This window comes from Trichoplusia ni, chromosome 5, assembly GCF_003590095.1.
Source record: "Trichoplusia ni isolate ovarian cell line Hi5 chromosome 5, tn1, whole genome shotgun sequence".
Lineage (NCBI taxonomy): Eukaryota > Metazoa > Arthropoda > Insecta > Lepidoptera > Noctuidae > Trichoplusia > Trichoplusia ni.
Genome location: NC_039482.1, coordinates 1,930,502 through 1,954,628, shown reverse-complemented (window position 1 = coordinate 1,954,628; position 24,127 = coordinate 1,930,502). Strand labels below are relative to the sequence as shown.

The following is a 24,127-nucleotide window of genomic DNA, read 5'->3' as shown; positions in this document are numbered from 1 at the left end:
ACGGTCATTAATTTGATGTTGACCTTTTTTGACCAAAATTATTTCTCCTTTAGCCTATTCGTACGGAACCCTGAGGGTCGCGAGCCAAAATCACACTTGACCGATTTTTATTTAGGACGTCACGAAGGTCTTACATTTTATCAGTTCCCTTCCACAAGTACTAGAACGTAGTAGTAACGTGTGTAAGTTAAAAATAATTAACCAAATCGTATGTAGGTCATCAAACAAAGGTGGGGTTCGCAAAATAGTTGATTTTAAACATTATCTACACTTGGGCACATTGCAGAAATATTGATAAGATACCTACGTCGACTGATAAAAATGTTTGTGTAAATAAAAGATGCATATTTTTCACTGATATCGTATTGGAGGCACTTGCCGCACGGCTTTTGCATTTCCTAGTACTTGCTGGCATACTTTTATTACTTTATGCAGTTTATTCGACATATTTTATTTGTTAACGAGGACTATTGTCGTCTCTTACTGGTATTTCTGAAGTACGAGAGCTTTATTTCGGTCGATCGATGCAGTAGCATGATAAGTAAGTTCCACTTGCTTATATAAAGATAAAACTTATTAAGCAAACTATATATCTAACCAGGACTCTACATTATGACTGCAACGATCTCTTCAATGGCTATTATTTTATCTCATGCATATATCATGGATATTTTGCTTTTTTCTAAAAAATACGGAAAGTGCTTTTCTTTTTTTAATATCGCAATAGAATTATTTAAATGACTAACTTGGATTGAAACTTATTGGCTGATAAAATTTGTAATGGTAATGGTTTTTATTAGTCTCAAATTAAAGTTCAATTCTTTAAATAATCCAAATGGTTATCGTCTTAATAAAAATGTTAATGATAATGCTTATGCCTCCGATTAACAAGCCAAAGAGTTCCAAATTCGAAACGTGTACCATACCCGAGTACCAGTCTTTATAGAACAAAAAAAAAGAACATTTTGTTTTCCTATTCCGCGGAGTGATCCATAAAACTGTATATCCACGTTTCCATTGTTTTATACGTGTCATCGTAACTTTTATACGTTTTCTTCATTCCAAACCACTCTATAGGGTAATACGAAACAAAATCGTTTGCGCAATATATCGGGCGCAATCAAAAATAGTGTTTCTTATTAACATATTATTTCGCTGTAAATATAGTCATCTACGCGTAAAACGTGTCGTTAAAATATAAAATAGTTGGCGTGTTATGATCGCACCGGTCTCGCGTGGAACAAGAAAGCCTTGTGGAAGCATTAGCCACAAGTGGAACGGGTCCGTAGCTCGTATCAAGGTGTAAGTGAAACTGCAGCGAGTTTATCAAATGCAATTTCATTATCTAGCAGACACCTGCCGAGGAGCTATTCTCTGCTCTAGGAAGAACATTACTTCGAGATAAACTTAAATCTAGTACTCCAATGATATATTAAGATACGCTATTTACATTTGTCAATGTGTATCTAACCAGTCGGCTATAGGCATTGCTTTGTTTCCAATGAAAGTTTTCAATAGATTGTGTACTGAGATTGTAATGCATTTTGTTGATGAATAAAAGTAAATTCAGCATATGAAAACGTACATGGAGGAGTTATTTTAATTGAAATACATGTTTTTTACTGACGTCGAATTTGTATTATATTTCTCGAAATGGTTTATTTTTGGAACATAAATAATTTTTAGACTTATCACAATTGATTAGGATCTATTTAAGTACGTATCTATACCTTATCAATTGTTCTAAGGTAACATGTTTCAATAGCAATACTAACAAAGGCTGTTAGAGAATTATGTAAACGGCAACAACTAAAATGGGCGCACAATGTTCTTGTAATGAGCATATCCAGTTAGTATCATCATTTCTTTTGTGGCAGAGAAAATACAAGACCCACTGCTTTAAAATTAAATTAACTCTAGCAATGTAGTGATTTAATCATGTATTTCTTTTCTATTGTAGAGAAAGCTAAATACTGTATCTGTATGAAAATGAAATGGAAACCTCATGGTAAATCATGTCGGCTATGGAAGCGGTATTGACATAAATCAATACTTTTTATTACTGTAATATTTCAAACACACAAGAAACTAAATCAAAGCCATGAGTGAAACGAAGACTGAGACAAATTGGGGCACAAGACAGATATATTTAATGGAGATGATGAGCCAGACGCTCGGCGTGAACACGATGCTGTACCTGCCCAGCACGTCCGCGACGTGGGGAGCCGCCGGGCACGCCATCGTGCTCTTCGTCATCTACATATCCGTCGGCATCCCTCTCCTATACATGGAGGCCGTGGTCGGCCAGTTCACCGGCCGCGACTGCCTCGAAGTGTGGAATGCCCGCGCTTGGCTCTCACACATCGGATATTTCCACATATTCTGGCAAGTTCTGTACTTGATATATCTTCACACCCTCAACTCTTTTATTATGCACTACCTACTCATCAGTTTTGAAACTCCTATGCCTTACTACGCCTGCGGACACTGGAGCATGCCTGACTGTGACATTTTAAATCACAACTACAGCGTTAACCAAGACTGCTTAAAGTTACAGCAGCCCTTGCCTTATTGTAAGAATTTGTGTAATTCGTTTCCCGAGGTTCAGTACTGGAGATTTTTTGTCTTAGGACTTAATAAGGAGGGATATTCCATAACATGGCGAGTAGGTCTTGCCTCGACTATCCTTTCTGTCATCACTTTTTTTAGTTGTCTTAGAGGGAGGCAATCCATGAAGTGGATATTGATCTTCGTCACCATATTTCCTATGGCTGCGCGCGTTGTTTTTATGATTGGTTCTTTGCTTCAAAAAGGATTAGTAGTCAAGTTTGAGGAAGCTGTTGATGCTGATTTTAGTTTATTTGTCGAGAAGTTTAGCTTGACGAACTCTATATCGGAGGTGATGTACAGTCTAAAGGTGGGCACGGGGCTGACGTTCGGCTGCTCGTCCCGCACCTCGTTCCGCGCGCCGTGCTACTCCAACACGGTGCTCGTCGTGGTCGTGTCCGCGCTCGTGCTCGTACTCGGCGTCTGTTCCACTGCCATGATGATCTGTCCGTATGCCTTCAAATTCGACATAAAGCCGACCACCGTTATGGCCTACCCTTTAGCTAATATTTTTGAGAAAATTCCAAGATTTATACATGTGTACGAGGCGACTTCTTTTTGGCTTATTATATGCTTTGCGTTCATAGGAGTATCAGCGTTAGGGTTGAGTATCAATATCGTATTAAGTTTGACAGCAATAGTGGCAAAGCGGCATTTGAAGTTATCAAAATATCCCGGCCTGATTTCTTTTCTTTTTATTTTTTCAGTATACATATTGACTACTCCACTACTTGGAAGTTCGGTGTACTTTCTAGTTGACCTTAAACGTCATGGTAATATGATAATGCTCTTTTTAGCAATGATTGAAAACATAGTATTCGTTCAGTGGTACGGACTCGAAAGGTTCTCTGAAGACGTACACTTCATGCAGGGAGTGCCGCCGAGGTCTAGTATAAAGTTCAGTTGGTTCGTATTGATCGTTGTTCTTGTGTACGTGTTTTTTTCCCAGTTTATTATAATGTTCAACGAACGGAACACTTCTTTAAGTTCTCAAGTAGGATGCTGGATGATAATAGTAATTGTCGGACTAGGCCTGATTGTGACTGTCGTTAAATTAATAATCGGCGTTTATAAGAAGAAAATTCGTGATTTGGTTAGGTTAGACTCTACTTGGGGTCCTAAAACAGAGATTTTGAAGCGCAGTAGAGCCATGTTTACTGCACAGGCGATGACTAAGGAGTATATGTACAGGCAGTACCACCTGCAGGCAGGAATCCTTATGAGGCAGAAGAGATCTAATGTGAGGATATGTCAGCGACCAGGTAATTTGCGAATACCATGATTTTTTAAATGAATATTAATTAAAATTAGCAAAATATAATATTGTTTTATATTCAAAGTTACATTGTACTATGAGAGGGTTTTTTTACTCAGTTGAGTCACTCTATCTTTTAATGTATGGCTATTATTGTAGAACAAGTATTGAGTATTGCGTAATACTCTAAGATCGGAGTGAGTCATCACCAAAAATATTTAAATATGTTCGTGTACCAAATTGTATAAAATAAATTATTACTTTTATATGTATATATAATTAATTTATTCCTACGGCCATATACAGTGACTCATTGATTTTGTATCTACAATAGCCAAAACCACAATGAATATTATGTAAAAAAATATACAAACTCTTTTGTAACCTTTGACCCTTAACCTTCTGTTGTATGTAATTGAATAAAGTATAGTTAATTGTCACAATATTCGTTTACAGCGTAATTTTCATAATTCTTGTTTAAGTCCTTAATTTTTTTTAAACCAAATCTGTTTATGTTTATCAATGGTTTCTGAATATTTCTACACTCTGTTATTGTATTCATTTGCAAACCTAAAGGATCTCTAAGCTGAATCAATACATCGTTATGACAAAGCTCTGAGAGGATTGAAACGGATAGATGAACAACTTATTTACATATTTAAATTTGATAATAAATACGTACTAAGGATACTAATATAAATAATATAATATTAATCTTTAACAACTAGACACGAACATCTGGCGAGTATTATCATACCAAGCTAGATTTACACCGGACGAAATAATTATTAATAGAATAAAAAAAACATATTCTACTAGAATAAATTGACTTAAAAAGGTTTTATAATTTTATGCGACAAAAACTGCAACATAAAAATGTTAACCAAAATTCCTGTTAATATAAAGATAATGTAATTCTAAACCGCTTACACGTCTAACATTCATCCAATTTATTACATTCTCGAAGGCTATAAAAAAGAAAGTCAACGGTTTCCTCTTCAGCGACCGCCTCTCATGTCCGACTTTTGTCAAGAAAAAATATATTATTTAAAAAAAAGTGGCGCGCCAAGCTGTCTGCTACCAGCGTAGTGTTGCAATCGCGATCGCGGCCACGTCTACTTCACAATAATACATGTCCAATAATTCTCTAACACGACAGCACTCGCGACTGATTGGTTTTGAGTCAGCAATCGATGTCAATGTGAAAGAATTATCTTCATTGACAAATGAGTTACGATTGCCTTTGTTAGATTCTTATTGGGCCTAAAGCACAGAATACAAAGAATTTGAGAATGAAAAGCTTTTATTAATAGTCGAAATTAGGCTGTGAAGTAAACAATATGTAGGAAATCATTATGTACTTGGAAATTATCCACAAGGAAGGTGCAATACCTCGTTTGACAGTGATCTTTGTGGTGTTAAAAAAAGGAAGTTACTACGTTTAAAGCATGTTCCCAATTTCGACTTCTTTGTTCTCTCGCAGTTCGTGCAGATAATATAACTGCAAATCATTAAGTATAACTTTAGGCATTACTTGACAAGAAAATTGCCAAAAAACGTAGCGATTCTTGGGGATTTAGTAAATGCAACTGGCATTGAAATGGAGCTTTGCGGCGTCGGGCGTCCTTATTTATTTAGCTGTATCGGTATATAATGTACGAGTGTTGGTAAGACGAGTGCAAATCCAGTCCGAGGCACATTGCGTCATACAAATGGAACATTTAGAATGTTTGACCCGACGTCAAGACCGACCGGTGGCGGCGCGCAGTGGCGACGAGTCCGCGCGAATTCCGACCATTGTCACGACATTACACCTATCTACTCAGCTACCAAATACATTAAGCACAAAAGCTGCACAACCACTTGCTTGTCATTAAGTTTCGATATTGCGAAACAACATTTCGGTTTCATTTGCGACCCAAAATACTTAAAGTTATCAATTTGTTTTGTTTGCTACCCAATTTACGTCACAATACTGCGTAATAAGCTTTTATTTCTGACTGACATTTGACTAAGTTCGATCGCAAGAACTTTGACATTTGGGATTGGTGAAAAGATTGTAACAACTCCAATGTTTTCTATTGCGATATGTATCTGTACATTTCATTGTTGTGTTTTGATTGTGAGCTTATAATTGTAGGCTCGTACTGCGACTTAGATTCGAAGGCGAAGTATATCGTTCAATGTTACTTCAACGAAGAAGTTTAAAGCTTCAATAAATAACGCGATGATACGTTTCGTAATCTTTAAATACGTTTGAGTGGAATTCGAAAACGCCATCAGCTTTCGTCTATCTGTTGGGTGACACCTACACTTTGGCTCACTTTGCTTACACTTAAGAACGAGCATTTGCAATTGCACAACGTTATTTAGGTGGTTTTCGTAAAAGACACCGTATCTGCGTTTAAGTTATTGGTTGCACGCTGTCTAAAAAGGCTGTTCAGTCTTGAATGGCATTACGGCGGTGTTTCTGTTTATCAGGCACGTTAACCTGTCGTGTGCGGTGTGCGGTCCGCCTGACCAACATTCGAGCGAGGAGGGCGCATCCAACTGCAGACACGTTACTCCGGCTGAATGTTTGTTCTACCAACACACGACCGCCGCCGACCCTAATAAGTACTTTTCGGTACCTATTGATTTAGCCGCTTTGTAACGATGCCTAAGAATGGTAATAATATCCAATATGCAAAATATCTAAAGTTAAACGATATGTGATGTTTATTTAGTTCCTTACGTGAAGACAAAGACTAAACTCATGTTTCTTATTATGACGATATTTTTGTATGTAATATTTCATGATGATGACTAGACATTCCACAATTTCTAATGTATCAATGATTTAATCCAAATATTACTAATACATAAATAATCTTTTGAGCTATTCAATGATAGTCGTTATTGTTAAACAAATGTGAACAATATTCGTTTTAGTAACGTCTAAATATTAGTTTAGGTAGGTGGGTTTGTCGTATCTGTCAGGTGGTTAGTCTATAACAGTCGCCGGCCGATCACTTTCGTGGACGGCGCGCGCGCAGGTTGCTCGCCGCGCCGCCCGCGCGCCGCACGCGACACGCCTCGCGTAACGGTGCGTTTTGTTCAAGAAAAGTCAACACCAACCCGCACGGCGCTAACGCACTCCAAAGTCATCTATACAACGGAAGTTTAATTACCAATGGCCATCCTCTAATTACCGACATCATTCTTTGTAGATTTTCATTGTTAGTTTGCTATAAACATGACCCTAGTCATAATGAAAACGAAACCAGATATTTATTAAGGCGCCGCGACTAGTTAACACTTGTAATAACCAAAAAACATAAAATTTCTTGAATTAAAAGAGAGCTATAAATTTAAGAATGCCACAAAAAATAATTTGAATTTTATATCCGAGATGTAGATGATATTATATTTATATGAAAAATATTCGCATTTGTCGTTTGTGGACATGTAACCGAAGATTATGAGCAACATTTTATATTTTACAATACGAAAATAAAATCATTGACGGTGTGCAAAAGAAGACACATGTCGAGGCTTGTGAAACGGCATTTTCGAGACTCGACTCGACCGATAAGTCGTTTGAATGTGTCAATAAGAGATAACCAAAGCAAATAATAGAGTAAAGGCACCAAGTCGATGACACTGTTATAACTGTCACGAGGAAGGAAACTTGACGGCTATGGCCACTATTGAGACAAGGCTGACGCACAACAGATACCTTAAAATAGGTAAAACATCACTATTGCCTTTTTCTCAACGATGCCTACGGTTAGACGCATAACCTGCCATGATTCGTAAATGCCACAACACTGGATTAATCTAAAAGATTACTAAACAGTGAATTCCAATTTGCAAACTTCCTCAACAATCTAAATTCCTTTAGTTGCTAAATGATATTAAATCAACTCTATTTTATAGCACAGAAAAAAAATCAATACATTTACATACCTACCTCAGTTCGGTAACATAAAAACTACCACTTTCTCATTATCGCGATTCTAATTTGAAGCTCACTTCGTTAGCGGTCGATCATTAACTCAAAGCCGTTTGATGCGATTATTACGAATCAATTTCCCAACAAAAATTTAAGACATTATTAATTGTGTATCAATAAAAAGCGGTCTGTGTCCGGTGGTAAGTACCAGCGTCCACAAGTATCATTCTGCTTCATTCCACAAGTTGCGATCGGCAAAAAATTGACACGTGCCCCACATTACGATACCTTAGGCCCAGCCTCCATTAATATACAAGACAGAATAGATCATAACTCACTGTGGACGTTATGTCTGCTCACTTGAGTTTTATGGCTCTTTAATATTTACTCAGCTCTATTTTTATGTATGGCTTGACGGGAGCAGTTTTTGGACCAGTTTTTTACATGACTTCAGGTTTGAAATAGAGCTGATTGAGGGTCGTAAGTTCGTAAGTGACATCCGGTTCCAGTTTCCCGGTCGTGTGGTCTGTGTGAAGTCGCCGCCGGGCCGGAATGCGCACCGAGTACCGCCGGCAGTGCGCCGCGGGGTAGAAAGTGGCCGCGGTTTCGACCCGGCCCTTATCATCGCCGACTAAATTGTTACGTTACGGTGTATTTAGGACAAGATGAGTCGCCTGCATCTATGCTATATTTATCGCGGTTTTATGCTCGTCATTGGACTCTAGAACCCAAAAAAATTTTGATGTCCAAAATCAGCAACAACTGATATAATGTCCCTAGCAAAAAGGTAAAGAAGTCCATCTATAATGTAGACAGCCGTCGATTAAAAACAAAGTATTATTCGATTCAAATATCAATCCAAGAATGTATAAATAGGTAATTTCCTATATGTCAGAGTGCTCAGTTACATTGTACTTGTGAACAAGTGCGTCAAGTACATAATGCGCAATTTAAATAAGTAATTAGGAAGCGGCGAATATAACAGGTAGTATGCTATTACTGGACGGACAGCTTCCGCAGATCAAATACGCGCACTTGTGTTTACTAATTCGCAATACCTTAAAAACACTATTACTTGTAATATGAAACTGCAACTATGCAGTATTATAAAGTTTAGATCATGTCAAACTTAATTATTATTGAGATTTATGCGAAATGATAAAATAATGGCAAATAGAACAATAACGAGAGTCGTCGTTTAAGAAAATTATAAAATCCCTAAAAAATTAACCGTTGGCAAAGTATACGCAAAGCTTTCCATTGAATGGAAAAATGCACTGTGGAGCCGGTTTCTTCATACCTTCCGGATTCCCAACCTGCTACTCTAGGTCAGCATCTCCCGTCTCGCTCACTCCCGCGAGCCTCGCCTCAGATTGCAAGATCGATTTGGGGTCGCGTCGCGTCGCCCTAACCTAGATTGTCTGCGCTCGGTAGACTTTGTAATACAGCCTGACTCGACTCCGCGTCTGTTCCTTATTAACTATGCAAACTTCTATTTTCATGGTTAAAAACCAGGACTGTAGACTTGGAACAATAAGATCGGCTTTGACACATCGAGAGCCACGATATGAGCCTCTCACTCACGTTGAGCCTTGCTTATGTACGTGTAAGGGTCGGCCATTATTACCATCTAATGATTGAACAGACAGACTGATTGACAATCCTTAGCAATACACGTGCTGTGTGCTTACGTATTGTGACCGCAATGTCCTACTTTAGTCTTATCTATGATAAATAAAAGTTTTTAAACCTAAGCTTTGCGTGTACAGTCGCACGCAAGTATTTTGGAGTATTATAAAGTTGGTGTATGAGTACTTTAATATTTCCATAGATATTTCATGTATAGTTTAGAGATGGTTCCTAATAAGGCATTGCACCTGTGCGGCGGGTCCCGATCGGGGGCAAGCGGCGAGCGCGCTTTGTAATCATTCAAGTGTTCCGATGACCGAGCCACTACCCTGTAACTACCGTCCATACTTAATATTGTAGCTAAAATAACTCTGTACGTATGTATCTGTTCAAAATAACTACCGAATTTTAAAATAATTTCTACTTCAAGATTAATATCTAAAATATTCCATATAATAATTAGGATCTGAACTAATTATTTTATATCAAATTGAATGTATCTGAACTGAATTTATATAAATGAGATTTAAAGAGAAAACTTTGGAGAGTCACCGATGATAAGAAAATATCTATTGTATCTCAAAATTCCTATTAATTGCATAACATACTTTAAAACTTTAGAAAAAGCACAAAACAGAATGACAGTTAACTAGTAGTAAATAACCATTACACAAAGAATATGTCCGGAAATGCGTAAGTCGCCGCTGGTTTCTCGTACTACTTTAAACAATTATGTAAAAGTAATGGATCCTAAGCTGACTCAGACACTGATTGTGTAACTTATGAAGTACATGCAGATGACATGGACCCCCTCGTTAGTAAACAGTTACAACAAAATATTCTTTCTTTAATGACTTACTGAACATTTTTAGCAATTAACTAATATTGGTTCTAGTTAGTGAAAGCTGTTCGTACAACTTTTACCAAATAAATTTCCGATATTTTTCTAAATATTATGCATTGTTTATTGTCCCATTCATCTTGTTTTACAGTTTCCGCGATAAATAATTAGACATATCCAAGTATAGTTTATGTTTTGTTTAAGCAAAACGAAACGGTTTAGCTCTTTAAAATACATTGTTAATACCTGTCATAAATCATGTTTACGGTACACGGATATTTTGTGGCTTAACACTTAACGCACAATAGATTTTACTCTTTTTGGGTTTATCTGGCAATATAAAATGAATGTAGGACACGTTGGGCCAATTATAAACTGTCAGCAGTATGATACGACCTGCCGCACAGGTTGTAAATGTATACGTCACCCACCCACGCGCCGAGAGAAAAGAGCAAGTCCAAAACACTCGGAACATATTTGTATAGTTTGTTTTGGAGTCCGCCAATAGCATTCTTGAAGGCATGAATCAATCGGCAAACAAGCCACACTTGAAGTTGTAACATCTACGTGTATTAACAGCGATAAATATTCTAAGTAACCGAGGCTAAGTTGAGTTTACTTTTTGATATAACGATATCTACCATACCTTCGTATCGCTTATATGGTGTACGTTATGGCATGTTTTCGCGGATTTTATCTATTTATCAATGGATTTATATTTGTGGGCAGCCGAGTACTTGTGTTGTGAACACAACAACTTGGCTTTGTAAATCACTTTAGGAAAATGCACATGAAAATGTATCGTCTTCCGCTGCGTCCTGTAAACGGTCGTTTTGCAAAGCAATTTATGTGCATGCCACTACCGTTAGGAGCATTTTTGACTTTCATGCTCTTTCAGGGCATGTAGGGTTCAAAGCTTTGTTTATTTAGATCAGCAAGCGTTGGTCCAATTGATACGAGTCGTTGAGGAAATACCTAAGCTACTCGTAATCAAACAATCGCGACATTAAAGGAGATCAATTGTACATACAGAAATGCTCATTGTCGTTTAATTTATGTTATCGACTAACAACATTAGAATATCAATCATGTGAACGAGAATACATAAGGAGGATGGAAATGTTTGGATCATTTTCCATATTATTATTTCCAACTGTTTGGTGTGTTTTGGTTCAAAACAAGCCGAAAACAACCGCTTCGAGTACATATTGCTTGCGGAATAATACATGATATTTGTAGTGGTATGTACGTAGGTACATAATGGCATAATCGATCACGTATTGAGCGCGATCATTGTGCTCGTCAGTTGGACCGTGAATCCTGTCACAATATCCCCTCTCCCCGCCCCGCCGCCTCCCCTGGACCCCTCTTCCCCATATGAAACTCATTTACGTTTGCGCTTACGCAACTGAGTAAAACCGCTCGAGTGTGAAATGTTATTAATATGTAAGAGACGGTTTAAGTTACAATAGGGGAAACATGGAATTATAAAAGTTAATCAAATCCTGTGTGAATCGAAGTTGGAATGTCGATGTCACGGTGATGTTGTTTTGGTTATCTATTGGACTGTTAGACTTTAAAAATGTTATGCGAGGATGTAGCGTGTGGATTTCCTACAGTGATTTTAGGACTGATATACCATCGGATTTTAAAGTCAGCTGCTCCAGTTGTGGTAGAAAGACGCCGTTCAAGTCTCGATTTCTTATTGTCTAAAGTGTAGGATGGCTACTGGTCATTTATTCTATCTATCTAAAATAATCCGAATCAATAAAAAAATATGTTTTTAATAACCTACCTTTTAGTCGAAAAATATATTTAGTAGACATGGGTAGAAAAAATAAACGAATTCAAAAACAGAAAGGCATCGGAAATTCATCTATTTACGTGGCCATTAAAGTGATATAAAAATAACAATATGATACGAGTGAGCACAATTACGCATCGAAATAGAAAAATCATAGAGTTGCGGCGCGGAACAGAACAATGGCCGATGTCACAGTACTCGGGGGTCTAATGGTGCGTTTAATATTATTTCACACACGATACCGACAGCAAAGAAGGCTGAATGATTTTTATATTTTTTGTAGCTGGCTGGTTACGTTAAACTATTTCGGCTGCATAATATGAATTGAGTAAAAAAAAAGTATATTCGGAATTAAAATTTAAATATCTAAGTTTCTTGGTCATTACTTTTAGGGGGATTTCAGTAAAAAAAGTGTATTCGGAATTTAAATTTAAAGAAAAAAGTTTTTTGGTCATTAATTTTACGGGAATCTTAATTTTTCAGAAAAAAAAACATAAAATTATTATGCTTAATCCTGCCGTTTTGATAATTTAAACGAACTGTTATTTTCCCGCTAAAAAGTAAACTAGTCATAGGTTTTGGTCTATCTTTTTACAAGGTCATTAAGCCATAAATATTTTCAGAGGTTACGGGCAATATTGATAAATACAGAAAACGTTCGTAATTGGACACAAACGTATTTTTTTGTGTGCATGTGTAACCTACGTGGCGTTTGCGCATGAGTTGGCTCGGACTAATAACGACAAACTTGCGACTTCCTTTACACACTCCAGTGGACTTTAATATCCCATAGTACGGATTTTATAAAACAATCTTATTCAACGTTACAACTCACGCTTATTATTTCTGTAATAACATCATCCTTTTTCTGTAGCAATCAAAAACTCATTTACAAACTCCTTTCTCGCGTAAATTGATACATTTCGTCGAGAAAAGCAAAAAGGTTGAGTAAGAAAGTAGAAAGTCGAAAAATTTGTACTTTTGCAAGAGAAATATTATTACAGTTAAGGCTTAGCATAAAATCTATTAAATTATTAATAAAACTGTCAACCGAATGTATTCGTTTTGGAGCGCTTGTGATAAATTAATGTTTTCTTACAATTCCTGCTTGTCCATAAAATATGACTAGGTGAATTTATTTCGAATCTCTAAATGTTAGGCAATACATTCAGTGTGAAGAAACAACAGTGCCAACTAAGAACTAGGTACATTTCCTTTGATCACAATAGCTGTGAGATTTTCATTAAGTTACTGAAAACCATTAAAATACCCGTTGTACTTAATTTAATGGAACTTTACAATATGCTTGGCACAGAATATTGAATACAAAAAAATTAAAACTAAAATTCATACCGTATATGATCAAAAGTGACATTCAATTGTGATGAGTTTTACTCTCAGACCCTAAAATAATCAAACAACATCAACTTATAACAACGAGTCCCAGCCCTGGCACAACAGTATTTCATTAATATTAGGTAATACCTGCTATCATTGCTATCATGTTTAAACTATAACACAGGTGTTACGTTGAGTATTGTGCGAAAAACTAACTTTCCATTTACTGGTATAAACAGACGTTGTAAAAACCGGCCGGGCTGTAATCACTGCGATTGATAACAACCCGACGTTGTTTCCTTGCATATTAAGATCCATTCGCAATATATTTATTTTAAGTAATTATTCGTGTTTAAATGTATTTTTGGTACCAATTTTGCGGTTATGGGGGGGGGGGGGGCGATACTGTATGTTCGATATTACGATTCTTTTTTATAATGGCAATTTCGGTTCATATATTAAATATGGGTACCTATAATAATATGGGTGGAGACGAAATGTCGAATGTCGAAAGGTGTCCCGTAGCATCGTAATCATATTGAATGCGGATCATAATGTTATTTGTGTTATTAAAAATGGTTTGCTTGTAAATACGGTGACTTGATAGATTTGACCTTAAAGCATGGGGGTCGTGTCAATACTGCGCAAAGCACGTAGCAAATAGGACGTTATCCTCTGTGCCCTACGATTGACTTTCAATCGTACGTTTGTCTGACCGTTCATAATTGGGGTTTACACCCTTTGTACTGGGAATACGTCTATGATGTGTTTTTTAATTCATTAAACAAGCGTTAACGATGCTTCTAATATTGTTCGAATTAAAAAAAGGATAATTAGAATTTTGTTTTCGAAGTTCCGTTTATATTTTTTTTGTGTGCATGCCAGTTGAATAGACTCGTCATTACGTATTGGATTAATGGCGTCTGACCTTCAAATAGCTATTTTTGTCCTATGAACAGCTAGCAGTACTGTCATAGGTCGTAAAACTTCTTGGATCCGACTTCCGAAGGTTTAAATACAAGCCCGGAGTTTTATGACCGATTGACGAAGAGTATGGTGTCTACGCAATCAGATATTAGCTCGAAAATGTTTTTTTTTTCATTTTCTCCGCATATGGTTCTTAAACAGCCAAGCTTTTTTAATATGTTGTATGTAAATAAACAAGTATTAGAAATTATTTTTAAGAGAAGAAGATAAATAAGAATCAATCAATTGGCATTGTAAACATAGGCGCAAGTCATGAAAACAGTTTACGACTCGATGTCTTTTTAAATTATTAAGTTAATATTACTATTAAATAAATATACTTAAATTATAATTCGTTATGTGTGGCGGTAACTTAACAATAATTGGGCAATATTGCATTGAAACTCGCGATGCGTGGCTGAACCGACTGATAATGATAACCGTTCGTAAACCTTATACATTCCAACTATTTTGACCGCGCCCGTCTTTTAATAACATACTTATATATAAATTAAAATTATTACTTTTAATTAGCATTATGAAGAAAATCGTTACTACGATAGATTGGAGGTTCATGCATAGATTAACGTTGTCTCAAACATTCTAAAAAAAAGAGGCATTACAAAAACAAAATATTACGATTAAGTGGTAAGTATTCTCTTTTTAAAACTTGTAAGTTAATAATATTGTTAGTTTACGCTACTGTGTGAAATATTGAATGTGCTCGAAAACCATCGTTTTAAACGCATCACGCTCAGTTATATATCAATATTCAATGAAACATCAGTTCAAGCGATACTTTTAGTTAAAAACCAATAAATAATTTGAAGCGTATAAACCGAAATTGCCATGCTCTATTAGCGGCCGCGTTACACAATAGTGATTCCCATACCGGCCACGGTGGCCGCTCCCTCACAATGTCTCCTCACGTTATGTTCCGTGTAAATTGGTGCAATCACTCACATAGATGCTTTCATACATTTTGGCTCCATTCAACTGTGCAGACCGACAAAAACCATCTCGCTTAATGTCGAATCAAACATCAAATTACACAAATATGAGAAGTAATAATTAATTGATTTAAAAAATATAAAAACCCGCGTTTTTTAATTTTATCAAAAGAAGCCCTGCCGTTTTTATAGTTGTAACATGCATTGTCATCTGGTTTGAATCTACCCTGAAAATATCAGCCTGCTAGCTTATCGGGAAGTGTCTCAAAATTGAGTTGCAATATGCAACCGGAACGACAAACATACAAGAAAGGGAGTTTATAAAAACGTGGGAAAATTACGATATAATGAACGAAATTTATTAATAATTAGTTATTGCTTGATCGCACACAATACTTGAATAAACCCTAAAGTATTACGAGCCCCTGGAGACGAACTCCGTACATTAACTTTTTGCGTGTAATGTAAAAAGGTTGATGGCGGCCTTATTAAATTATATTTACTTATTGTTTCAACAACAAACAATATTAACAAGTTTTTTTGTACCCCTTCATTGTAAATACTATAATGAGGTATGTAGAAGGAATGACGACAGCGGTGAAGGATTTATTTTTGAAGTGGTCTCTGCAATCGTCCTTAGCGCAGGCTTTCATAGCTTCACCTCACTTATTAGTTTGACTTTACAACCATCAAGTTACAACAAAGATAAAAGCTATGTTACCAACGTTCACCAAGTCCATCTACTGCGGAGTTGCGCTGCTAACAATCTTATTAAGCTTAACAGCGAAAAATGAGGCTATAATCAATTATGAATACGGTCAGCGTATCGCAAGTCTGGCAGAGTAGTGCAAAGCTCGTCGCCAGGCATGCCAGATAAACGATAAGGCACAGTGACGCATTCTTGCGATACAAACACATTTATTATTATTAGATCTACGTAAGTAGATGTACACACATGTCGCTTATACGTGACAATGTCACTGCCGTGTGTGGCATAAAAATTAGTCTCAACTATTACTATTGCGCTGTCATTTAAAAATTAACCTTAAAATTATAGGCTAAGGTATAAAATGCTGTTTTAATATCAGATATTATAGCTTAACCGTAAAGTTGTGTGCTTATTCATTATGTTTCAATTCTATTGGCGTATTCCTGTCGGTTCTTCTGTGGCCGCATGTTAAATTTAAGCCATCGTATTTTTAGTAATTGGAATATACCAGTATATAAAACTGTTTGTATTTCTATAAATGTCTTTTTTATATAAACGTTAAGCTGAATTTATGTTGCTTTTATTGTAACGTGAGCTACATTTTATAAATATTGCATTAGGTTGTGAACATTCTTTTGTTACGACGTTTTAGAATGATGTGATAGTATATTGTTTTAATATTTAAATTTGATCCTATGAGCTCAGTTTTGAATCATAATGTATGCAACCAATACTTTATCTGTTATGTACAGTCAGCAACAATATAACTATATTTTTTCACTGTTTAGATGAAAAGAATGTTGACTCCAAACCTGCTGTAATTTGTGTTAGCGATTAACGAAATACGAGTAAGTCTAAAATGAATATAAATATCATGAAAAACAATTTATTTACAATTTTTGTAGCTAACTGTACAAAGACACTGCAATCCTTTTGAAAGGGAAACCGTCGTTGACAAGTCGCACAAGTAAAAGATGATTTAATATTCTATTCGACAGTACCCTATGAATATGCATCAAATAATTAAAACGTTTACGATAGCAATCAATATTCGCACACAGTTACACAAATATAAATTAAGTTATAAAGCTTCAGACTTGTTTAATTAGATATGTACACGAAAATCCTAAATGCAGTAAATCATTTAATTAATCACTGGAGTTATCAATGAATGAGTAATCTATCATTTTAATCAAACGTAATAATATTATGTTTTAGAACATTTTATTGTAAGTACTTAGTAATATTTGTTGATTGTAATTTAGTATGAAAACAATTATAGTTTGAAACTTAATTAAAAATCAAAATTAATTAAAAAAAGGCATCTCTACGCGGAGATCGATCCCGTGACATGCATGTGTGTGTTTGCGTGGTGACATACTCCACTCGGCTATTCGTGTAATAAAAAAAAACAAACTCGTTTTACTTTTCATATCTATACGGAAAGTGATAAATTATCCTCTTATAATTATTATCAATACATTTTACTATCATAGTTGTAGAGTTTCATGATTAGTTGATAACGTCTTAAGACCTAGAATGCTTAAGCCGGCACCATCTTTTATTAACACATTTATTTCTATTGTTATAACATCAACATCTCCGTTGTCCTAAAAAGGAAGCGAAACCTCGATCAGCGAGGTGAAGAGCGGCATATCCCCTCAACTTACAATTCTATAAAAAAATCTTACTCTGAGACGTGATATTTGGTCCTGGTTTATTCATTAGTCACTAACCTGCATCTGAAACCAGGAGTCGAGGAGGCCGCCGGCGTGTGGAGCTGCCCAGCGACCGCCGCCCGGGACTATCTGTAACACATACGTACACGTTAAAGGAAAACTTGTGGAAATTGACGTTTGTAAGAAAGATAAATTATTCAGCTAAGGGATGTTGGAAAATGTTTGATTATCTCGTATTTACTCTCATTTTTACGTACTTTCCGACACACGAAGCTGCGGTGTTTCTGTTTAAAACGCCCAGGACATATCGAAAAGTCGAAAGCGAGACCTTTGACTTACTAGTCCTGCCAGCGCCAGCTTAAGACAATATAAAATTATTAAAAAAAATGTTTTTAAAATAGACTAATTTTCTTAACGAAAGTTGTCCACTGTCAGGAACAGAAGCAATTTAAATATGATTGAGGTAAGTTTATTAAGGTTATAATCTCTTTCGGATTTCGAACAATCGACAAAATATTGCCGTTCCCCGTAGCGTCCACAACTGTTGTCGCATATTCTTTAAGACCTCAATATATTGTAAAGTGCACATAAAGTATTGAAAGTGTTAACTAATCATTTGCAGTCTTGCTTTCCTGATATACCAAAACTTGGTGAGGTTGCTGTAGACCTCATGTAAACTGAATATAGCAGAAACAATACGCTACTTATAATCAACAAGAAAACATTACGAAGAGAAAATATTCAGTAGTATGAATTATAATTTAAAGTCCACATTGTCTGCTGTTCAAAACACACCGCTGAACAATATTTGTACTTACTTAGGACATATAGGTACATACATACTTAGTTGTTTATGTACTTGTACGGTATGTATTCATTAGTATCCACGCTTTAAAAGTTATGTTTAAGGGTGATTTATTAAGGCTGAAAAAAGTGTGACAGATATATTAGACTAGATCTCTATTAGTAAATAAAATACAAATATACATTTGCTTGAAGTATATAACACTGTAGTTGTTATACATTAGCAGTGGTTGATTCCAGAGTGACATAAAGACGATGAAATAAATAATTGTTTAAAGCACAAGAAGGTTTTAATAAGTACCTAATCTGTGCTGAAAACATGTATATATGACTTTCTATCGTAAAAACTATGATAGAAAAAGGTTCCATTTTTATTACTATGAGTAAAATTCATATAATTACACATGGTATTTATGGCAGTGTAGGAAACATAAAATATTTTGCTGAACAGAATGGTTATGGTTGAAATTAACTATAAGCATTAATGCTTCAATTCTACGGAAATTGTTTTGCTAATACACACGCAGTTACATTATCATTACTTTTCCTATAGTTCATTTTGAGATTTTTTCGACCTTTAAAGTAAATAAACTTTTCTAATTTCGTGAATACTCGACCGATATGTACATACGTATGAACTAATAAGCTTTTTAGGAGAAATATAAGTATTAATAGCCTTGCGCCGCGTCGAGGTCGGTTATATCGCGTTTTCAAGAGAACTCTTCAAAAGTCCAGGATAAAAATTATCCTATGTTTTTTCTCAAGATCAACTCAATATCTGTACCAAATTTCATTAAAATCAGTTCAGTGGTTTAGACGTGAAAGCATAACAGACAGACAGACAGAGTTACTTTCGCATTTATAATATTAGTAGGGATTCTGTTTTGCTTTGAGTAGTAAATATAAATATCGTTGTTGAATTTTGCAGCTTCCATAATTTAAAGCACAAGCGTTGTGTAAAGTGGTTCAGACATTACTCTCACAAAATATTAATACTTTTTATCCAAAATTGAAACTATCTAGAAGTTTCAATAATGAATGTTGTAGCAATTCGTAAAATATGGAAATGTTGCATAAATCTGTTAAAACAAAGTGAAATGACAACTTATTGATTGATTTAAGTAATCTTAGGAGGCTTTCATAGATAATAAAAGCTTTTCAAACACAGACGAAGATCTTCACGTTTGACTACGTATTAAAACATTCATGTCCGCTGCAGTTTGTGTTCGTTAATGTTTAATTGAACCTGTGTAATTGCACTGAAATGTTAAGAAGTTCCAGGTAAATAGATACTTAAGCTTCTATACGACTGAGGTCACTGCGTAAAGTGTAATAAACGTTCAATTAGGACATTAATTAAACACGTTTATAACACAAGTAATAGATAGTTATTGATGACGCGTTAATTGCGAGGATTACACTCTACTTGGGGCCGATGTAGAAGGCGTAAGACGCGTCAACTGACGAAGCGCGTTTGTATCGTTTATAAAGGGAATCTGTGATCGCGTCGACGACTAGAGTAAAATTGATCGGTGTGCTCGGAACCTTATAGAACAGATTTAAGTTACACAAAAAATGCATAAGATCAGTAACGGATTAACAGATTATAAATATTATAATTCTGGAAGTTATGAGTATTAGACCGTTGGGATATATATTTGGGTTTTAGCCAAGTGTGACGCAATTACAATTTCAAGACGAGCGTTGTTATGTTTATTAGATGCATTCAATTATAAATATTGACATTAGTAGTACAATCGTGGTGAAATGTCGATCAATAGTTTACGGTAATAATGTTAGTTAATAAGCTTTGTATCACTGATTTTCATACCTATATATATAGATGTACTAGATTGCTATTATATTCAGTTTAGTATGCAAGTAAAATGCGTTCGTCAATTGTTTTTGTTTTTTAAGCCATTGGTAAATGATGATTTAGATTTATGCATGGTATATGACAGTGATTTTCTTTTCCCTGCCCGTACCTCATCTGGTCAATCTCAGATTAAAGAGTTGAAACATTCTAGGCCTTTGTATACTACACACAACTCTACAGTATATAGTTTTACGGCTGTTTAACAAGTCGGTTCTAGGTAAATTCCGTTAGATCAATCAGGATCTAATCTTTAGGATTTATAGAATGAAATAAAAGCTAAATAGATTGACTCGCTTACCGCAGGTTTAGTTTAAAGCGTTTTAAAATGTCTTTTGATACTTCGGTCTGTATATTTTAACTGATGGAGAGTTAAGCTGACTTCAATTGAAGTTAAATAATTACATCATTCACTAAAATAACCTAGTTACTTACACACGAATAAAAGTTACGCTAAATAGTGTTTTTGATTTTTAAAGATCTTTATTATAAAATAGAGTATTAACTCATAATATAAGAATTAATACTGCATGGTTTTGTTTAAGAAATTTCCATAAAATCAGATTGCTATAGATTATTTAAGATGACGGCAATAATACGGCACTTTGCCTATATTTACTCGTTATTAAGAATAGTTTGTTGTGCCATTCAGAATAATGATCTTATAAATATTTGTAATCTTTGGATAACCAATCGTTTAGCTATCATTGGTTGTTGTCATAGATTTGGGAAACGAATGGCAGTCGCGCGACAAACGACGCTAACTGTATTTTAATCTGTAGAAAAATCGGTTGTTCCATAAGTTTGAAAAGTGGCCAGGCCACTATAGGCATTATGGTCAGTATGCTGGCCCGCGGCCTATCAATAAACTCTTTGTTCGTACAAAATAAAGAATCATTCGTATTACCTTTACTAAGTTTCGTACATTTTATTTTTGACATGTTTAGTATTGCTTACATTAATTTCTAAATTGTTGCTTTTAGGGTCTTTCTAGCTCGCCGAAAAAGTAGGCTTGACGATTTGTTCTTTATCTTACACTACATTAACATAAGGTTGCCAGTAAATGCTGCTTTAAAATCTTTAAATATTTAATATTAAAGCTATCAAAACAAAATATTGTAGGCAAATTATTTATTTCAATTTCCAATTGATTTTCTTCAGTCAAATCAATATGAAATAAATGAATTTATTTTAATAATGAAATATTTTTAGTGTAATTATTAAAACCTCATTATAATTAAAATAGTTTAAATACTTGTTTCGCATTCAATATTTGTAGAACAGAAACAGTATTCAAGAAAAGCGTTTTACCGTCGCCGTCGGTCGGCGTTGATGTCTTTTGTAAGCAGTCCGCTCACATACCCATAGCCATACGAAACGGTTATATTTACTACATAATTATAATATTAATTTATTTATTTACATATTTAATTACTTATTAAAATACTTAAAGTAGTTTGCTAATTATCATAATTTATTTTTTGATGTTTATTTTTATTTTCCGACATTAACGTTGTTTTGGGCTACGGTATATGACGTTTTTCTCTTTAAGGTCTAAATCGTAGATTATATACTCCTTGTTGTGGACGCCATGCAGATCAATTTATATCAGTTTAATTATTTTGTTATTATATGCAGTGGATTACGTTAACGACGAGTTTGTCACTTAATTTTCCGCTTCTTACGCATATGAGCTGTGTATGTATGTGTTATTAATGAAGGTTGTAAACAATTTGTTTAACGACATATGTTGAATGTTTTTAAAATATTTCTCACTTATTTATCGCACTTGAATAATAATAAATCAACAAGAACGTTTGTTGAATAATGAAATCTATTTTTATAATAAGTTGTTTTAATTTCACTTCGATTCCGCTATTACTAAAGTAATTAATAATGACACAAAAATGAAATATATATCCTATTTTGTTAAATTAAGTCTTATTGCAAGTTTTAATAACATTGCCAGACTACTTATTAAAGTATTAACACAAACGAAAACTTTTCAACAAGTTTTATTCAACTTTTATTTACACCGTTACTTAGAATTATTTATGTAATTTATTAAAAACAAACACGCAATCAAACGAAAGATACACATTATCGACGCATTTTATGTTACTATCGTTCACATTAGGTATGTATATGGAGAGAAGAGAATTAGTTTTACAAACCAAGTGGGATCGCATACGGCGCGTGACACTAGGAAGCACTAGGGTGGCGAGCACGGGTTGGACAACACTACAGTCACTGGGGTGAAGTAGGGGCGGTGGACTTGGTGTGGGGTCGTACCTGGTCGCCCACTTGGTCCTCAGCGCGCGTGATCGCGCAGGCCTCCATGCCCGGCTCCCCGGGCTGTCTCGTGCCTGTCCGCTTGCCGTCACGTCGCGGGCGCGTCTCGGCACCGACGCGAGGTACTCATGGCGCACGCCTGCGCGCACCCACTGCGCGCGACGAACTGCGTGATAGCGCGCCGCGACCTCCTTGCCGGGGTTGCAATGAAAGTGATTAGGTTCTTGCGCTACTGATAACGAGGGTTCGCCTTCGGTTTCCCAATGTACGCTTCGTTTGTTGTGGATGTGATGATTTCTAAATGTGAGTACTTGTTACTACTACTACTATTGATAAGCTACTAAACTAAAATATAATATTTTTCGGTAGTGTCTAAAGAGGTCGGAGACCAGCTTGTTATTCCTCTGTTTTAATCATTACTGAAGTAATAAATAGCACATATTTATATATTTTTTGCGCATATTGTTTAAAGCGACCATAATATAGATCCGAGACATACGCTTGAAAAAACATCGTTCTATCTTTAAAGAGGACATAATTCATTTTACGAAACCAAATATCCTACCTAGCCAACAAAAATAATTATCCAAGCCAACCTATAAAAGAGAAAATCGGTCACTTGCGCGTCTCGCATTAAAAAACTCGCAGAATTCCAGTTAGTCCTAGGGCACGCTATCACAAACTTATATATCTAAATCACTTTCGAGTCGGTGGGTACTCGCTAGTGGCTCGGTTATCAGCCTGCGGACACCCCTACCACCACCACGTTAAGTAATACTACTGTCGTTGTGGAAGCGGGATGGCGCTATATTCGAGGCATTGCGCCGTCTTGCTCTTTCACTTCCAATACGAGATTATAGTAGGCCCCCGGGTCGCAAGCACTCGCGCTCGTAGGGCAGCCCGCGCCGGCTCGGCTTTCACTGCTAACACACAGTTTTTCTTAATATCCATTATTCAAAATACTTATTAATAGCGAGCACTTTGAAAGGCCTATATTTATAGACAAGTTATTAACGACGACATTGAAATGCGTAACTAGTTGTGTTATTACCTGGTAGATTATAATTAATATAGTGAAACAGCTTTATAAAGATTCTTTGACGGTTCCTGGAATGACATTTTGAAAACGAGCTTATGGAGCTGTCTCTATATTGTCCGTACTAAATGTGTACTACACGTATCAACTTGACTGATTACGAAGAAAATATTTTGAGAATAAATTGATTTGATTTTATGTTTTAAATTCAATCCTTGTGTTAATGTTTGAAAACTCTTAAACTTTTCTTTTTGGTGTTTTAAACAACGAAAACCTCATCCGTCGATCTGTTTTCAAATCGAATCAAATACAGAAAACAAAACCTATTTTATAATTTATTAGTCTTGTCCCTTACCCATGAGGGACAAATTAAAAAAAATGCTTTTTTTTTCTTGTCTTTCAAGGCGTTT

General features: G+C 35.5%; 2 protein-coding genes across 4 annotated transcripts in view; one reads left to right on the top strand and one right to left on the bottom strand.

Annotated features, from left to right (window-relative positions):
* Positions 1-23,714, bottom strand: part of LOC113494007 (dendritic arbor reduction protein 1-like) — a 62,636-nt gene extending 38,922 nt beyond the window's left edge. For 2 of the 3 annotated variants that reach the window (XM_026872105.1, XM_026872107.1), the window contains exons 1-2: positions 22,682-23,714; positions 17,770-17,841 (exon numbers count right to left, since the gene is read on the bottom strand). In XM_026872105.1, coding sequence (XP_026727906.1) covers positions 17,770-17,841; positions 22,682-22,729 — 120 coding nt within the window. In that variant the 5' untranslated portion in view covers positions 22,730-23,714. The remainder of the gene's footprint in view (positions 1-17,769; positions 17,842-22,681) is intronic. The other variant, XM_026872106.1, reaches the window with a different exon arrangement.
* Positions 1,990-4,306, top strand: LOC113494005 (sodium- and chloride-dependent neutral and basic amino acid transporter B(0+)-like). The gene has a single exon (XM_026872104.1). The coding sequence runs from the start codon at positions 2,102-2,104 to the stop codon at positions 3,887-3,889; it is 1,788 nt and encodes a 595-aa protein (XP_026727905.1). The 5' UTR covers positions 1,990-2,101; the 3' UTR covers positions 3,890-4,306.
* Positions 23,715-24,127: the final 413 nt, after the last annotated feature.

Excerpts from the sequence above, each read along its gene's own strand:
- LOC113494005 (XM_026872104.1), top strand. The coding sequence starts at position 2,102 with ATGAGTGAAACGAAGACTGAGACAAATTGGGGCACAAGACAGATATAT.